Below are 18,646 nucleotides of genomic sequence, written 5' to 3'. Positions count from 1 at the left end.
CCCCGGCCCGCTGCTCCCCGTCGCGTCGCGCCTCCCGGCCCTGGCGCAGGCGAAGCGCTTCGCCTAGAGCCCCCTTCCAGCAGGGCATGTGTGACTGAGCGGAGTCAGCACTGCAGCCTCCAAGGCAAGGGCTGAGCGCCCCGTACACTGCCCGGTCCTTCGCTGCTCGCGGCCTTGGTCCCGGCTTACATCGTGGCCCAAACAAGAATTACAGGTTTGATGCAAAACCTGTTGACGAAACTATTAGTATGTTGAACAATGCAAAGTGAAGTATCACACTAGACAGTGGTAGCAGTTCCCTCTGGTCTTAACATCTATGAGTCAGCTCTGCTACAACACAGCTTTTAAACCATAAATAACTGTATTTCCTCATCCAACAAATAATAACCTCTTGTGTCTATCTGGTACGTGTAGACCATAAAACCTTTCCCCACCACAAATCGTCTGAAATAATAGCTGAGGGCATTCGGGAGTTGGTTGTCGGTGTAGATTAGATCATGCCGTTAACGATCAGTATTTGCAAACCGGGCACACGTTGAAAGGACAGGTACTATCCAAATAGCTCGTGTGTCCCTGCAGGAGCCATAGCTTCCATCTCTGTGTTTTCAAACTCCATGAAGTGTTGGTTTGAAGGTAGATTACCTGTCACTTGTATAACTCCGGTTAACTAGAACTTTGCCAAAATTCTTACCTAAATTTTTGCAACCAGCTAGAAGTTACTATTTGTTCCAGAAGTACCCCCAAATAGATAACTTGTGTAGAAACCAAAATATGCAAAGGTCTGTAGTGAAGGCAGCGGGGTCCTGAAAATACTACAGCCATACTAGCGGTCTGATTGACTCAACAACCTCCCGACTGAGATGTTGAGCTGTATCTGCTGATTAGTACACTTTTTGATGAAGAATGTGACTATATTATCTGTGAAGTTTACTTGCTAGTGGGAACCTGCATTGATTTAATTCCTGTGAGAGCTAGTAGTTGCTAGAGGATTTGACAAAAGAACTGAGCAAAGTGGTTTTTCTTGTTGCGTTCATGCTTAACATGGCCTGCATAGCTCAGCACTGGATCATCAGAGATGTAGGGAAGATATATTGTACTCCTGTCCAGCAAATGCAAAGCAGTCTCCTGCTACAGGACAATGCTGGCAAGCGTATGTGGTATGCTGCTTGGAAAACTTTGGGTCATTTCATGGTAGTTTTGGGGGGTTTTTTTAGTTTATCTTTAAAGGTAACTTTATCTGAAACTGAATGTAAACAGATTTTTATTATATTTGCATAATGTGTGCATGAGGTAGTTCTTACTCTGATAGAGAGTGCCTGTTTTCTTGCAGGTTATGTTGTCTGGGAAGGAGTTTTTCACTAAAGTGAAAAGAATAATTTTAAAATAAGGTTTTTCACATGGTGGATTAAACCAGAAGCAGGAACTAATATAGAATAAGCATGAAAATAACTGGTGAAGAATAAGTAACTGGTAAAATTCTAACACAGTTCTAACAAAGCAGTGAAGTTTGACAGATATCTTGAATTTTTTGTAGCAGAATATATGAAGTAATTCATGATAATACCACATTGTCTTTTTAAGGCACCGTTCAGCCAGTGTTTTCAAATCATTTAACAAGTTTACTCATGAATTTATCTCCTAATCCTGCTGTGAATTATGTTTCAGTCTCAGTTATCCTAAACTGTGCTGGCCCCATTCCCTTCCCTTCTCTTCCCTCCCCTGCTCTACCACTCCTGCAAGTGATGAGTCAGATCAAGGAACTGATCCAGCTGAAAATTAACCAAATTTTTTTGTTGTTCTTGTTATGATCAATTTACTGACCTGAGTGATGAGATAGGAACACGACTGGAGACAAAGGCGAGCCTGTCTGCTTGTCTTAGTTAGCTTTTATAGGACTACCTCCTCCTGCTCCTTTGCACCCCATCAGGATTCGTGGACCGGTGGTAGGACACTTCTCCTAATACAGGGAAATTCGGGGCTGATGAGGCTCATTAGAATTAGAAATAAAAAAAAGGGATTTTTTTTTTTTTTTTTTTTTGTGGTGTGGTCGCAGTAGGCATATAGAAATGTCAATATTCTCCATTATAAACGTCAAAGTTTTCTGATACATATGCGTGAGGAAATACGGTTTTGCCACGCCTACACATGGATTAGCAGAAAATAGATACAATTTGGTGTTACCCTAAGAATGGGGACGCTTTTGTGTCTCATTGCAGAGATAGACTAGAGACAGTCATCGCTCCAAGAACTGGCTTCTGAAGCTGATGAAAAGGGGTCAGAGCTGAACTGGAGATGGAGAGTGGACTGGACTAGACATGACAGGTCACAGCCCAAATGAATGTGGGAGAAGACACAGTCTTGTATGGGCAGTTACACAAGTGTCATGCATTTTGCATTGTATCTGATGCAGTTTGTGGGGGAATATCTGAACCTTTCACAATATTGCTCTGCCTGTCTTTAAGTGCATGAGAGTGTCAAACATTTACATTCATTGAGCAGTGTACAGGGTAGTTCTCTGCTGCATGAGGTAGAGATGCTGCCTTTGACTGTCTTGATGGTCTTGATTGATGGAGTAGTGCTAGAATAGCTTAGCAGGAGATGGAATATTTGTGTGTATATGTGTTTGAAAAATTAATCTTTAAGTGCATAACACATGGCAGCAAAATGAGGACATTTTAAAACAGCATGCTTTCTTAGGTCTGGCAAAACCCAATGAAACCAAAATGAATCCAGGTTTACTTAATAGGGTCAGCATGACGACTTCTAGAACAAGGGATATTTGCTAAAAATCTTTGTAGCCTGTTGGCATGAAAAAACCCTTACTGCTAGTTGCTTATGTTTAAATGAAGAAAAATACGTGACTATATTACATGTTTTAGAAATTATACTTCAAAAGACAGACTCTGCAAAAGCGTTGCAAAGTCAAGCTCTCCAAAGTCAGGGAATTTCAAAACATAGGTTTTGCAAAACACATTTTCCCCTTCAGCATTGCTCCTTTTCTTTTCCTACACCTCCAGCTCCTTTTCCTTTTTATGTGAAACTGGCTGCTTCCTTCTCCTCCGTCATCCTGGGCACTGCTGTTGAGGTTACAGGTGGTCAAGTTTTCCAGCAACCAAGTGCTTTTTTCAGACGAGAGGAGGACCGGAGAGGAAAGTGGTGTGAAGTGCTGAGATGCCACAGAGACTGTGGCTGATGAATGCTGACAGGCTGCACATGCGCAAAGAATGAGTGTTGGAGATGTCTTGGCCGAGATGGGTAGATTTCATGGCAGTGACAAAATGTTCGGGGCAACTTCACCAGTTCCTTGAGAAATTTCAAATACTGGCTCTAAAAGGTAGAGGGAGCTAGGACAGAGTGTGTTTTCCCCAAACTCACTTCCTGAGAAAAATAACCTCTTAAAAAGAAATCAATCTTAGCTGCCAAGCAAAATGATGCTCTGAGAAAGAAGAGCATGTCTACGGTGGAGGGTATTTTCTTTTTTTAACCCTGGCAAAGTGTTAATTTCAGAGGTTGTGAGTGGCACATTGGAGGTAGGTAAGAGACTATCAGATTTTTTTGCCAATAGAAGGAACTTTTTTTTCCCCTCCTTTTAATAAGAAGGGTGCTTTACAAGATGAGAAGCATGCATATGTTAAAAAAAAAAAAAACACTGCTACTTCACTGTTGCTAAAAGACCTTTCAGTTGTTTCATATTTTGCTCTCCTCAAGAGTCATCATTTTTGTAGGATATGTACTGCTGTAGGATGTGTACTCCTTATTGCTCTTCAAAATGGTCAGTATTTCACTGGAAAAGTTGTAAGGAAAAAGGAACCTATTAGAGGTTTTTCTGTCTTTTCTTTCTGATTTGTACATGTTTTCCCAAATCTTTTCCTGTGGGGACTTTTTTTAGTAAAGGAACAGCTCTTCAGGTTGTAGTTAACCACAAGAATTAGGGTTGAAAGTCCATGGTTTAAATTCTTCCCGAATCTTAAGTCATCATTTCTAGTGGATTTCACTGTGTGTTTGTAATCATATAGGAGGAAGATTGCCCATCAGTTCTATTGCTGAGGTTACCACGCAAGATCCTCAGCAGATACCATCTCCATGTGATGCCTGTACAGAGACTGGCTTAAAACACTGTAATGAATTTGAGTTGGGAATTCTCAAAGGGCTATCACCATGAAAATAAAAATAAGGAAACATTGCAGATTTAGGTGTCTTTAGTATTTTTATTTAACTCTTTTATAAAGTAATTAGGCTCTCCAAAATGTAATGTTTTTAAAATGTTTTATTTGGATTCATTAGATTTATTGCCTGGATTATTCTTAGCTATTTTTAAAAGGCTTTAAGCATGACTTCTATGCATGTATGTTAAAATTAAATTGGTGTACTGTTGGTGTATTTTTACTGTTGTAACAGGAAAAGCATTCTGACTTTTTTTTAAATGAGCGATCATATGTATAATCAACTTGGTTAAAACTTCCTTCCTGGTAAGTGCATCACTTCCTTTGCATCTGGATATGAGGGCGAGTAAGAAAAGCAGAACAGCTTAAACAAAGAAATTTTGTGTGTGAATGATCTTCCTTTAAAAAAATAGGAACTTCAGAAATTAAACAAATGAATCGTCTTCAGCAATTCAGCCTTTATTTTATAAGCAGGTAATATTTCCTTGTGCTTTGTCAATTATAGAGGTGGTGTGTCCACGGTCGTTGCTTTCCGGAACTTGAAAAAAGAATTTTAGTTAGCATGCTATGTTGTTTCAGTTTAACCTTTTATATTTTTATCTTCTTATTTTGTTATCTGCTAAGGCATCGTTACAGTGGTTTTAGTTTTTCCAGCAGTTAGAGAAAGATTCTATGTGTAAAAAGCGTCGTCTGGAAAAGAAGTTCAGTATGTTGCTCTAACTTAGCTTGTGCGAGCGTGCTCAATCAGCGCTGCCTTCCTTTCCCAAGCTCTTGGTGAATAATTTCCACTTTAGTATTGTTCAATGGAGATTAACTGTGAGCAACAATATTTTTTGTTTACTGAAAGCTGATAAGGTAGACTACTTGTGTTCGAAGTTGTTTTACAGGTGTTCTAGGTGTGATTTGATGGGTAATAAATCGGCATCAGCTTGGGCGTTTTTTCTTCTGTAACAAACTAATAGTTTATACTGGAAGTGTTTACTTTTAAAATGGATGGATGTTATCAGTCTGGTGAATTAATGTGTTTAAAAGAAGCCTATCTAAGGATACTGGGCTTGAATTTAGATGCGCATTAAGTATCTGTCTTCAGAAGTAGTCCCTGACTTTTGCATCCTAAGGGCTTTTTTTGGTGTAAGTCCTTATTCCTCTTCACTAAAAAGAGAGGCAGAGGACAATGGGAATAGGCTCACCTCTGTCCAGTCTGCAAATAAATTGCTTGTTTTGTTACTTTCTGTCATTCCTGGAGCTCGGTGGGATCGAGTTATGCTCATACACGGTAGTGTGTCTTTTGATTTCTATGAAAATCCACTTACGGTAATATCAGCAGCATCAAAACAGATGAGGCAGCAGAAGAATCAGTGCTTGATCAAATAGATGCAAGAACAAATCAGTATGGAGGAAATATATAGTCAGACTGCCTATTCTCCGTGAAATCTGGGAAGGCTCTTTGAAAGCTCTATTTTAATTATTTAATCATTGGAGGGTTGTTGTGTTTTTTTTATATTTGGTATTGAATTGAGTGGATTATGTCTGAGGTGGTTTATGTGAATCAAGTATTTATGACCAGAAATTAAGGGGAAGGGGAAGTATAAAAAGCGTATACATAGCAGGATTCTGACTGGCCTGTGATTTTAATTAAGAGTTAAAAAATAAGAGTAAAGAAAAATGTAAATGAGAAGGTAATCAAGTATTTGTATGTTTTGCTAGATTTCTTCTGGCATGGAGTTGGGGGATTATGAACAGCCCGTTGTTATGAGAGAGGAAAACAAACGAAGGAGAAGAAGAATGAAACCTCATTGTACGTCGAGTAATTTGTCGTCAATGGAACTGATATCCATTGAGTTCATTTTACCTACAAGCAATAAACATACTAAAGTACCGGAAATGATGTTACTTGAAATAGCTGGCAACTGTACCGTTGAACAAATGAAAGCACAGATTTGGATGCGTGCAATAGAGATGAGTCAAACCACAGACTTCTACCACGCATTCACCCCGGATCAATTTATTCTGCAGTATCAGAAGAAGGGGCAATGGTATGAAATTTATGATAAACATCAAGTATTACAGACATTAGACTGCATACTGTACTGGAAAGTGTTACAGAAAAAGGTAGGCAAGATCTACGTTGTCCAGAAACAAAAACCATCAGAAGAAGTTCAGGAATTTCAGCAGCAACTTAACGATTTAATTGGTTACGATGTCACTGATGTAAGCAACGTGCATGATGATGAACTAGAATTTACCCGTCGCAGATTAGTCACTCCACGAATGATAGAGGTAGCCTGTAGAGATCCTAAGTTGTATGCAATGCACCCATGGACTACATCTAAGCCACTCCCAGAATATTTATTTAAAAAGATCACTAATAATAACATTTTCATAATCATACATAGAGGAACAACTAGCCAAAAAATTAAAGTGTCAATAGATGACACTCCAGATATGATTCTCCATAGCTTTTTTACAAAAATGGCAAAGAAAAAGTCTTTGATGGACATTCCTGAAGATCACAGTGAACTGGATTTTGTTCTCAGGATTTGTGGCAGAGATGAGTACATTACTGGAGAGACACCAATCAAAGATTTTCACTGGATAAGACAGTGCCTTAAGAATGGGGAAGAAATCCACCTTGTCTTAGACAATCCCCCTGACCCGAATGAGGATGAGGTTCAGAAGGAGGAGTGGCCCTTGGTGGATGACTGTACAGGAGTTACAGGGTATCATGAACAATTGACAATAGATGGAAAAGATCATGAGAGAGTCTTCACTATCTCTTTGTGGGATTGTAATAGGAAATTTAGGGTAAAAATAATTGGCATTGATATCCCAGTTTTACCGAGAAATACTGATCTTACTGTGTTTGTGGAGGCTAACATTCAACATGGGCAGCAGCTCCTTTCACAGAAGAGGACTTCATCAAAGCCTTTTACTGAGGAGGTTCTGTGGAATATTTGGTTGGAGTTTGATATCAAAATCAAGGATTTGCCTAAAGGAGCACTCCTGAATCTTCAGATATACTGCGGCAAAGCACAGGGACTGTCCACAAAGACGAACCTTCAGTCACATGAATCCCCCAACTCTGATTCAAAATGCAAAACTCAGCTTCTCTATTATGTCAATCTTTTGTTGATAGATCACCGTTTCTTGCTGCGAAGTGGGGAGTATGTGCTCCACATGTGGAAAATTCCAGGCAAGGGGGAAGAACAAGGAAGTATCAATGCAGACAAACTCACATCAGCAACTAACCCGGATAAAGAAAACTCAATGGCTATCTCTATTGTGCTGGACAAATATTGTCACCCAATTGCCTTGCCCAAGCACAGGATAACGTCAGACCCCCAAGGGAATAGGACACGAGCTGAAATGCCCAACCAGCTTCGCAAGCAACTTGAAGAGATCATAGCAACTGACCCACTTAATCCACTTTCTCCTGAGGACAAAGAACTGTTGTGGCACTTTAGGTATGAAAGCATAAAGCACCCCAAGGCGTATCCTAAGCTGCTTAGCTCTGTGAAATGGGGACAACAAGAAGTAGTGGCCAAAACATACCAGTTGCTAGCTAAAAAGGAGGTTTGGGATCAAAGCACTTTAGATGTTGGACTCACAATGCAACTTCTGGACTGTAACTTTTCAGATGAAAATGTCCGAGCAATGGCAGTTCAAAAACTGGAAAGTTTAGAAGATGATGATGTTCTTCATTATCTTTTACAGCTTGTGCAGGTAAGGTGAATTTGCATTCTTGAACTCTGCCTTCCATGAATATTTGCGTTACCCCATCATCATTCCCATCTTAGTGGGTCTAGTTAGTAATCCCTGGTTTTGAAGTCTTCAGTGTTTAGTCAAAGCGGTGGTAGTAACCAAATTAACCCCAAACACACTTTCTGTATTTCGCCTTTTGCCTATGTTGTTATTTTTGTGTTACCGTTTCCTTGTGTCTTACAATTTGCATCTTGTGTTTACAGTATGTTTTTCTAGAAATTGTCAACACTAGCACAGCTATGATGGGAGCAAATCCTAACTGTGCTGTCTCTAATCCTGTTCATATCAGGTCTGAATCACACAGCACTAAAGAATTGTTGCCCAGTTTACCAATAGTTTAGAAAGAGTGTTAGAACGAAAGTTAAGGTGGATGTTGACACGGGCAGGGCCTGAAGAAAAATCTGGGGTTGAGTTCTAGGTCAAAAATAAGTGTAGTTACATATGTTGCAATGAGTTCGGTCTGGTACTGTTAAGGGGACCAAATTTATCTAGAAGCTTCCAAAAAATTTTAAGAAGTAAATAAAGGGTCGCTAGGACTCCATAATAAGATTAATTCATTCTGGGAAGTTGGGTGAAAAATTGTGGTTTTAATGGCAATGAATCACTGCTGTATCGATTTGAAGCGCTTTGTGTGGGGATCTGCCAAATGAAACATCGGGAAGGTTTATATCAGTTATACAAGAAAATTGGTTTGCTTTTTTGCAATGCGGTGTTGGAGCTGTGCAGCCTGGCAGTAGCAAAGTCATATCTGATGGCTGATGAAAGGTGTAGCCCTGCGGTTCTTCCTGGTAAACGCGTCCCCTGAAGCAAGGCGACTCTGCAGGCTTCCCACACCCGACAGGGCTCTGGTTCGTGCAGAAAGGCTGTCACCCCACAGAGCAGGAAATACTTTTTTCAGAGAATCAGAGGACAAAATCGGCATTTGAAATTAAAAAAAAAAAAAAAAGGAACTGCTGCAGCCGGGGAAGCTGCGGGATAGGGCTTTTAATTTCTGCAGGTTCAGAGAGAGCCCGGGTTCCCAGGAAAATGAAGTTAGTATTTCAGATTTTGCTGCGCATCAGTAGTGCTTTAAACAAGGCCTTTTTAGCCTTGTCTTTGCTTGTCTGAAGATTAGGCTCCCCAGGCAGAATGTATGCACTTCTGCATTAACCAAAGGAGTCGCTACGGTTACCTCACTGGGCCTCCCACGTAGCTGCTGCTATATATATACTTGGCTTGTGAGCTTTTGCTGTCTACATGTGGCTCAGCAATTTTACTCGCTTTTGTATCCAAATTAGGGGTTTGGGTTGGTGATTGGTTGATATCAAAGTGTCTGAGAGAATGGGGGAAATACTGGGTTTTTTCCATTTGTTTTTGAAATTATTTGTTTTCAGGAAGTACAAATCTGGACAGTTTTAAAAAGAATAAATCTCTCTAACAGTAAATTAAATTGCTGTAGCATAAAATCATAGTAGGTTAACTTCACTGTGTCATTTTTAGTAAGAGATGTAGTGAGAAATTAAAAGATTGCCATCCCCAAAAAGGAGAAAAATACTAGATCCCAACTTTTGCCTCTCTGCTGGTTCCTTGTCTTTCCTTCCTTGGCTAACAACAGAGCGTAGGCCGTCAGCATCCTGCAGCAACTATTGGTACCACAGTGTATTTGAAAATCCACGTTTTTCAGAGAATGGATGTCAGCCATTCCTCTGCTCTAATGGACACATCCGAGATGTCTCTTCTGCAAACGGTCATCACTTTTCACATGCATGCCTTCATGAAAGCTTTATGGCTTATTTCACTCTGCACAGGATATTCCCATTTTACCTCCCAGTAGAGTTAGAAATCAAACAAACATTTTATTTCCAGCCAGGTTTATCCCAAATAGAAGCAGCCATGCCATAAATAAACCTATTGAGCTTCCTATAAAGGTCTGTTCTCTGTGCAGTTGATAAATCATGAATAGGATAATTAAAATACAACAAAATCCATTGTAAACCAAACACCAATGACTATACTGCTCGTATATGGCAGTGAGTAAAGCTCTTCTGCTGAACTGACAAGGCAAAGGTATGTGCAGGGACCTGATGAAGTGCCAGCAGATGTTTTTTAATGGCTAGCCTTTATGTTGCTATTCAAATGTTGATATTTGACTTTGTGAAGAAAAAAGAAAAATGGGATTGACTTTTAAAAATAATTATTTCTAAAACAGAAGCATAATAAGGATGCTCATAATACGTTTTTCTAATATTCTTTTATGTTAAAATATATTTGCAACCTTAATATGAGGAGGTTCTGTTTTGAAGCAATGGCCAGTTGTTTGGCTGTATTTCATTCTTAAATTGTTTTTCAGGGATATGCACTGAGGACATTCAGCAAAGTATATACCAGAATGAGGTTTTTAATAGGCTTTCTTGGAACTGTAAGCAAATCCATTTGAATTTATGTAATAATTACAGCTTTTGGGTGCCTTATTGCAGTGAAAATTAATTTTTATTAAAAAACCCTCATACCTCATAATCTCATACACAAAGTAAAAGGATCTATATATTTTAAAATCAGTTTATGTTTGTGAGTTCTCGTTATCTTTCCTAAATAAGATGGTGTTGCTTGGGGAAATAAAACAGTATTGCAGAGACGGTCAAGACAGTTCTTGCAGAATTAGGATACTGTAGAAGGGCAAGTCTGGTGCTTGGCTTTCTTGTCTGTCTCTTAGCCAGCAGCTGGAAAGAACAAGTCTTCGTGGCGTTTTTATAAGTTGGTTCATTCTAGAAGGTTGACTGAAAAAGCTCGATTTTTTTTTTCTGTTGAACAAACCCACAAGATTATTTACATTTCAGAAATAGTGTTGATATTGTAATAATAAAAAATACAACTGTGTGCCGCAGTGCTTTTAAGAGTTTATAAAACCCTGTGATGTGTTTGATGAATTTAGTAGACCTCTGCTGATGGCTCGGTTGCTTCTTTGCAAGCTGCAGACCACAGTGATCTTGAAAGAGCCATTATATTCTGTTGAATAACAATCGCTAGAGGTTTGCATACTTTGTTGCTTCTGAAAGCTGAGCGTACTACATGCACCCGGCTCTCTGCACATCCCTTTGTTTTCCCTTAGTCTCCCTACGTGCTGCTTCCTGGCTATTTCCAGAACCTGAAGCCATTCACCAGCCCCCTCAGTCCATGACAGGGATTTTGTGACTCTCTTTCAGAGACTGTATGCTTCTTATTTCTTTTTTCTTGCCGTGGGATACACATGCATATCTTTTTTCCCCCGTTAATCTTAATACAAACCTCTTATAGACTTGAGTCCCTCAAGCAACAGGAAAGAAGCTGCTGGAAAAACCACTTGAAGTGGATAAGTTCCCTGGCATGGCCCAGTATCTGGAAGTGTGATAGTTTTCTGGTAGACCAATTCGCTTCGCTATTGGGATGAGGAGGAGACTAACAGCAAAAAATTCCAATCCTGACAGTTCAAAAAAGTTGTTGACTTTTTGTTTCCACCCTTTTTTGGCAGTAGCTTGGAAATATCTGTGGGCTTGGGTGGAGGGGAGCGGCTGTTGGAAGAGGAAAAAATACATCTGTGCTCACAGAGTCATTAAAAAAAAAAAGCTCTGGTGAAGTCTTCCTCTTAATTGTACTCCATTGCTATAGGATGTGCATCAGAGCCTTCATTCTATTTTGTGGTTCATTTAGGGGCTAAAGGCCAGAATGCCTGAGATGAGGTGCTCCGAAAAGCTGCTCCTGTATCTCATGCTTGCTGGGGAACCCAGCAGTGAACCCTGGTGCCCCAGTCCCAAAGTGGTGGATGTTGTAAAAAAACGGTGCTTTGTTATTGAAAATTTTCATTAAAGAATGATTATAAATACATCATTTCATTTGGCAATAATCTTTTCAAGCCTTCTCTGTGTCAGTCAGACTGCAGACTGTTTTCTGATCTTGCTGGTTTTTGCTATGGCCTGAGAATGATGTTGCTTTGTTGACATGGCTTCATGAGTAGCTGGTTAGCTGCTCCCTGCGTTGCTTTCTTTGTCACATTAATAATATACCTGAAAAGAACCTGTTGCAAATAAAAAGTGCGTCTTGAATCAAACACAGAGAAGCCTTGCTTTGTTTTTTTCAACTTTGTTTCCTCAAATGACCTGTTTTGTTATACATTTTCTCCTCTTGCAGCAATGCGCTCTCTAGATGTCATTGGTAAAGTATAAGTGCAACGGTATCTTAAATATGTTAATAACACGTCTTCTGTGTTTGTATTCCTCAGGCTGTGAAATTCGAGCCATATCATGACAGTGCATTAGCCAGATTTCTGCTAAAACGGGGTTTGAGAGTAAGTCTTTAAAAATACAGCCAACTTATGCTGAAGTTACTGGCATTATTAAAACCCTTTGTCAAGAAATGCATGCTGATTGTAGTATTTTTTTTTACCTCTAGAACAAAAGAATTGGTCACTTCTTGTTTTGGTTCTTAAGAAGCGAGATTGCCCAGTCCATGCATTACCAACAGAGGTTTGCAGTCATCCTAGAAGCTTATCTTAGGGGCTGTGGAAAAGCAATGCTACACGATTTCATGAAGCAGGTTCAAGTAATTGAATTGCTGCATAAAGTCACAATGGAGATAAAATCAGTTTCTGCAGAAAAGTATGATGTCACTTCTCAAGGTATTTGCTAACAGGCATTTCTTCATTTGCAATAATACTGTTTTTTCTCTTTGGGTCTGAAAATCTAGGCAGCAAATTGTACTGTTTATTTTCAAAAATAATGGATAAATTACTGTTAAAGGGCATCATTATTACTTCCTTTAAAATACCAGAGTAAGTCGATAGTGATTGAACCAATAATACATTTGTTTGCTCATTCCACCCCAAAAGGGGAAGAATATCAATGTTACAGACACCCAGTACATTCCCATGCTTTGGCTTATCTTCTTGAACCTCACACCATGCAACTGGGAAACAGCTAAGATCTTGTACATAAGACTTAGCTGAATGCCAGCACTGAACAACAGGACACAAATATTAACTGGAAATAAAGAGAAAAAGTGACACTTGCCAAGAAACACAGCCTTACCCTAAGCAGTCACTAAAAGACTCTTGGCAAGAAGACCGGGGAGGAGTCCAGTACAGCCTTTGCTAGGCTGTGAAAGTAGCTGGTGGATCAGCAGTGAATATACAGAGCACATCTTTGGGGCTTTGCAATGTGCTGAATAGGAGTCCTGTGAGACACAGATGTGGTATTGTTATTTCTAGTTCCTGTAAGCACTGCTTTGGAAGCCACAGTAGGGTTATGCAATGCCTGTTTACCTCTGGGTTTTGCCTGCCTTTCCACCCCCCCCCGACTTCCTTAAAAGCTTGTTTGTCATCATTCCTGTTAGTTGCTTGGTGTTGGGAGCAAGTGCGAGAAGACATATGACAATATCCAAATTCTAAAAGCTGTAGAGAGACCAGCTCTTCCTGCATGTTCAGCCTGGTATGTTCCAGGCCAGGAATTCCTTGGTTCAGAAAGCCGTTCCACTCTGGTTATGCAGAAGTGGCTGTGGTGGTGTTTCAGAAGAAATTTGAAGGAAATATGCATTTATTCTTCAATATATAATGTAATATCAGTTACGTTACCACATAGTGTGAGTTAGGGGACTTACTGAACCCCTATATAAAATATTCTTTCTAAACAACTTTCTAAAATTTATCTTAAAATGCTCTGTGATCTAAATATATTTGGTCAGAACCCCATGTTTTGGAAAGAAACTTTACAGCCTTGCAGATGCACATGTCTGTAACAGCAGCGGTTTCCATAATACATTATCTTTGAAGGATATGTGGGCAAAGAAGAAAATTTTCAAGAGAAAGCAATCACATTAACACCCACCAGGTTTTGAAGTAAAAGAATCTTTGAATGTAACGTGCAGCAGAACATTGAAAGATGACTTATATAATTGACATTTTCACTGAATAAGGCTTCCTGAAACTATGGAGTGTCCTACTAATGCTATATCTAATTTAATTTATTCTCAGATTATTGAGGATATGATTTTTCCTACAGGCTTCTACTTCTTACATTTTTAAAAATGTATATCCTAAAATTTCTTCTTTAGTTTATTGCTTCTTTTTTGCCCCATCATTTATAATGTTCATAGTTGTTTATATTTTCAGTCTGAATGTTTTGGACTATTTCATTTCATTCTGTCATGCAGCCTCATCTAATTCTTGTATATATTTTTCTTCCTCTAGTATTTGTGGATTTTTTTGAAGAGTAAATTCCTTCCTGTTAGGTCCATACTAGTCCAGTAGCAGTCATGCTGTCAAACTGTTTCTTTCGCTTTTCATGTAATCTCTTTGCTTATATTTGAACATAGCGAATAATAATAAATAAATAAATTCTTAAGATCATAATATTACAGTTTGCATAGGATTATCTGCTTTCATCACCACTCTAGTAGATGATTTGTCTCCCAAGAACGTGTCTATGCAGCTGTTTCTTCTCTTAAAATGCCTAGCACTTTGTTCTTAAGCCAGATCAACTTGAAATTGTTTTAGCAAGCGCCTTCACTTGCATTTTAAAATCAGCTAATTCCTAATCTTTAATAGCTTCAATTGGTTGGCATACAATTTTCAAATCACATTACATTACAATGAGGAGACTTACGAAATCAAGCTAGATTTGTCTAGGAAATCGATAGTTACATTTTAGAAAGCTGTTTCATGACCCAAGTTACTACAACCTAGGGGTATTTTGGTTTTGGTTTATTTTGGTTTTGTTTTTGAAAGGTGTCTGATTATAAAGTCCACTTATTAGCTCCTGTATCTTGCTGTCAGATTTATTTATTTTTTACCAGAGGAGATACCACATTGCTCACCTGGCACTGCTAGGTAGTTCTTTTCTAAAAGCCTTTAGGATAAATGTAACATTTGTGTTGTGTGAGTTCTCAGGTAATTCTTTTGGCTTGACTTTCTTAACTTGATAACAACTTTTGAAATTTCTTTATTTTCTGGACATGAGCTGGCAATGTGCTCTTGCAGCCCAGAAAGCCAACCGTAACCTGGGCTGCATCAAAAGAAGCATGGCCAGCAGGTCGAGGGAGGTGATTCTGCCCCTCTACTCCGCTCTGGTGAGACCCCACCTGGAGTACTGCATCCAGCGTCCTTTCTTTCAGGAAAGACATGGACCTGTTGGAGCGGGTCCAGAGGAGGGCCACAAAAATGATCAGAGGGATGGAACACCTCTCCTATGAGGACAGGCTGAGAGGGTTGGGGTTGTTCAGCCTGGAGACGAGAAGGCTCCAGAGAGACCTTATTGCAGCCTTTCAATACTTATAGGGTGCTTATACGAAAGATGGGGACAAACTTTTTAGTAGGGTTGTGATAGGCCAAGGGGTAATGGCTCTTTTAAAAGAGGGTAATCTACCCTCTTTTAAACTAAAAGAGGGTAGATTCAGACTAGATATAAGGAAGAAATTTTTTACAATGTGGGTAGTGAAACACTGGCACAGGTTGCCCAGAGAGGTGGTGGATGCCCCGTCCCTGGAAACATTCAAGGTCAGGTTGGACGGGGCTCTGAGCCACCTGATCTAGTTGAAGATGTCCCTGCCCACAGCAGGGGGGTTGGACTAGATGACCTTTAGAGGTCCCTTCCATCCCAAACCATTCTACAATTGTATGATTTTATGATTTTGTATATTAAGTATCCAGGTCCATGTCTAGATTTCTCATTACAATTTTTTTTTGCTCTTTAATTTGTATCTCCAAAATTACTTGAACATGTATATGTGGGCTCTGCTGTGTAGCTGCAGTTTCTTTTAGAAGAGTGTTCAGGTCTTTGTCCTAACGAAGGGTAATACCCAGTGTATTGCTTATGCTCCTAACACCTGTTAGCTGAGATGAACAAAGTGTGTCATATGTAGTATAATGCATACTGTTCTAAGCTGAAGATTCAGAAGCTTGAGGTTTTATGAATGAAAAGATTCGGTTTATATACGAACATTAAAATTCTTGTTTGTAAAAATACACAGCAAATTTTCTTCTTACTGGAATGAGATTATCAAGGCTGCACTATGAAACCAGTTTTAGGACGATAGGACATTCAGTATCTCTATAGTTGGAGTCCTTATGATTACAGTATAATTGACTCCAAGAATGCAAAAGCCACGAGTTTGTCTGCAAGAGCAATGAGGTAGGTCAAAATAATACTGGAAAATGCAAGGTGCTTTTAAATGCCTCCTCCTTCTGAGTCTTTGGGGAAGATAGTTCAACGTTTCCTTGGCAGTTATAAGGGCAAAATACTTTTTGGTGTATTGTGCTGTGTTTTGTTTTTTAAATGAAAGGTGACATTTTAATGCAATCTCCTGGCTTCTTCAGGAGAACACCAAGCACTGTGCAGTGCTTCTAACACTGTGTAGAGGGCACATGACTTGTGAGGTGCTTGAAGACTTTACCTTTAGGTATCTGAAACAGCCCTGACCATTAATAGTGCATGTTTAAAGAGTCTTTCTCCATTCCTCAAATCCGGAGATCCTTGAGGAAAGCAATTTAAAAAGTAGCTGAACAGAGGAGGTTTTTAGCTAAGTCATGACGCTTAACAAGTTTGAAATCCTGTAACTTTTTTGCCTTCCAACTTTTGATTTCATTGTGTTTTCTTACTTGTAATTGCAGTTATTGCACAGCTGAGACAAAAGCTTGAAAAACTACAGAGCAGCAAACTTCCAGAAAGTTTTAGAGTTCCATATGATCCTGGGCTAAGAGCAGGAGCCCTAGTGGTAAGTATATTCTGAGTTTCTACAAATTCTTTTGGGAAAAAAATCTCCTATTTGCAAGTATGTGTCATTTCGTAAAAATTTTTGCTAATATGTCTCAAGGTCTTATTTCATTGTGAGTACAATGACATTTCATGGACTCAGTAAGTTTTTGTTCCCAAAGCTATTAGCATTTTTCAAAATGTAATGACATGCTACCATGCACTAAAAAAATGCAACAACCCATAAAATCCTAATCATTAAATGGCAATTATGATTTTTCAGTTACTTATGAACCAGGAATTCCAGAATAGAAAGTATTACATGCTACAGTTGTACTAGACATAATTAGTTGAGAAAACATTTCAAATAATGCAATTTCAGTAGTTTCAGTGCTGAATTTCTCAAGATTAAAAATGTAATAAAACTAAATAGGGAATTTATGTTCTTATTTTATGAATGATTATGTTAAAGTAGTTGCACAAATGCCATTTTCCCCATGAACTTGAACAATTTGCTAAAGGAATTGAATGAAGCAATCTGGAATAACTGAAGTTGCTAGAAGTCACAAGGGTGGATGATGTGGTAAATTGCATTGGACAATGATTATGTTCCGGTTTTGCAAAGCACCTGTCAGAGTGCTGTTGTGAAGGTCCGTTATTTGCTACTTTTTTCAGAATCTCTTGTTCCTGGTTTAAAAGGGTTTTTCTCTGTCTGAAGCAGATTTACAAGCTAAATCCAGTTTCAGAGAGTCAAGGCATGCTTTTTCCTTTATCATGGACAGCGCTAAAAGTTGTGCAGGTTCAGTGAGGCTTTATGTGGCAATTGAATACCATTCCTTACATGTGCTTTCATTGTGTTTCTTGTGATATAACTGATTGGAAGTTGGTAAACTACTGTGTAGTTGGTGTGTAAAAAGATTAGTTGTGTTGGAGTACAATGGCTAGCAATAAATGTATCTTTCACAGATAGAAAAATGTAAAGTAATGGCATCTAAGAAGAAGCCCCTCTGGCTTGAGTTTAAATGTGCAGATCCAACAGCTCTATCAAATGAAACTATAGGCATAATCTTCAAACATGGAGATGACCTCCGTCAGGACATGCTTATTTTACAGGTATGACAGCCAAAATGTGTAAAATGAATAACGTGAATATTTTAAAATATTTTAAAATCTTTTTACTTTTCAGAAGTGTGTATACCTTATCTTTACTGTCCATATGAAATATGAGGTTGTCTGTTGTTTTTTAAACTGTGTATGGCAAGGCTGACATCAAAACTGGATCTTCTTTCTTGTGCTACAATTTTTTATGTTACTGTGTTGTGGGTTAACCCTGCTGGCATGGGGAAAGAGGAAAGGAAGAGTAAAAGCGAGAAAACTTGTGGGTTGAGATAAAATTGTTTAATAAGCAAAAGAGAAGTGGAAGAAGAGAGAAAGAAAACAAAACAAGTGATGCAAAGGCAGTCACACACCACATCCCATGGGTAGACCAATGCCCAGCCAGTTCCTATGCAAAAGATGGTTAACCTACCTAACCCCCTTCCTCTCTGTTTTATTGCTGAGCATGACATTATTCAGCATGGAATATTTCTTTGGTTGGTTTGGATCATCTGCCTGGTTGTGTCTCCTCCCAACCTCCTGTGCACCCCTGATCTATTCACAGTGGGGCAGAGTGAGAAACAGGCAGCCTTGACGCTCTGCAAACGCTGTTCAGCAATAGCTGGAACATCAGTGTGTTACCAGCATTGTTTTGGTCACCAGCCTAAACCACATCACCATACAAGCTGCTCTTGAAGAAAATTAACTTCATCCCAGCCAGACCCAGTACATACTGTTACCCTGTTTTCTCCTGCCATGTGCCATACATATTGCACATTTTGGTGTTCTGGAGAAGGAATCTTATTTAGTGCAAGATGGCCTGTTTTTCTGGTGAAGCATTTTTATAATTTATTTATGCAATGGGTGAAGTTACAAAGTAATCGGTAGGTAGCATTGCTCTAGTAATATTTCAGTGATTGTTCTGACAAA

At 39.1% G+C, this 18,646-nt stretch overlaps 1 protein-coding gene across 1 annotated transcript in view; it reads left to right on the top strand.

Annotated features, from left to right (window-relative positions):
• The first annotated feature begins 5,882 nt into the window (after window positions 1–5,882).
• The window catches only part of PIK3CG (phosphatidylinositol-4,5-bisphosphate 3-kinase, catalytic subunit gamma), a 29,948-nt gene continuing 17,184 nt past the window's right edge, over window positions 5,883–18,646 (top strand). The window contains exons 1-5 of the mRNA XM_009328322.1: window positions 5,883–7,886; window positions 12,160–12,225; window positions 12,330–12,555; window positions 16,540–16,643; window positions 17,588–17,734. Coding sequence (XP_009326597.1) covers window positions 5,883–7,886; window positions 12,160–12,225; window positions 12,330–12,555; window positions 16,540–16,643; window positions 17,588–17,734 — 2,547 coding nt within the window. The remainder of the gene's footprint in view (window positions 7,887–12,159; window positions 12,226–12,329; window positions 12,556–16,539; window positions 16,644–17,587; window positions 17,735–18,646) is intronic.

This window comes from Pygoscelis adeliae, unplaced genomic scaffold, assembly GCF_000699105.1.
Source record: "Pygoscelis adeliae isolate BGI_AS28 unplaced genomic scaffold, ASM69910v1 Scaffold267, whole genome shotgun sequence".
Taxonomy (NCBI): Eukaryota; Metazoa; Chordata; class Aves; order Sphenisciformes; family Spheniscidae; genus Pygoscelis; species Pygoscelis adeliae.
Note: the sequence above shows the minus strand (reverse complement) of the source record. Positions and strands in the feature narration are given on the sequence as shown.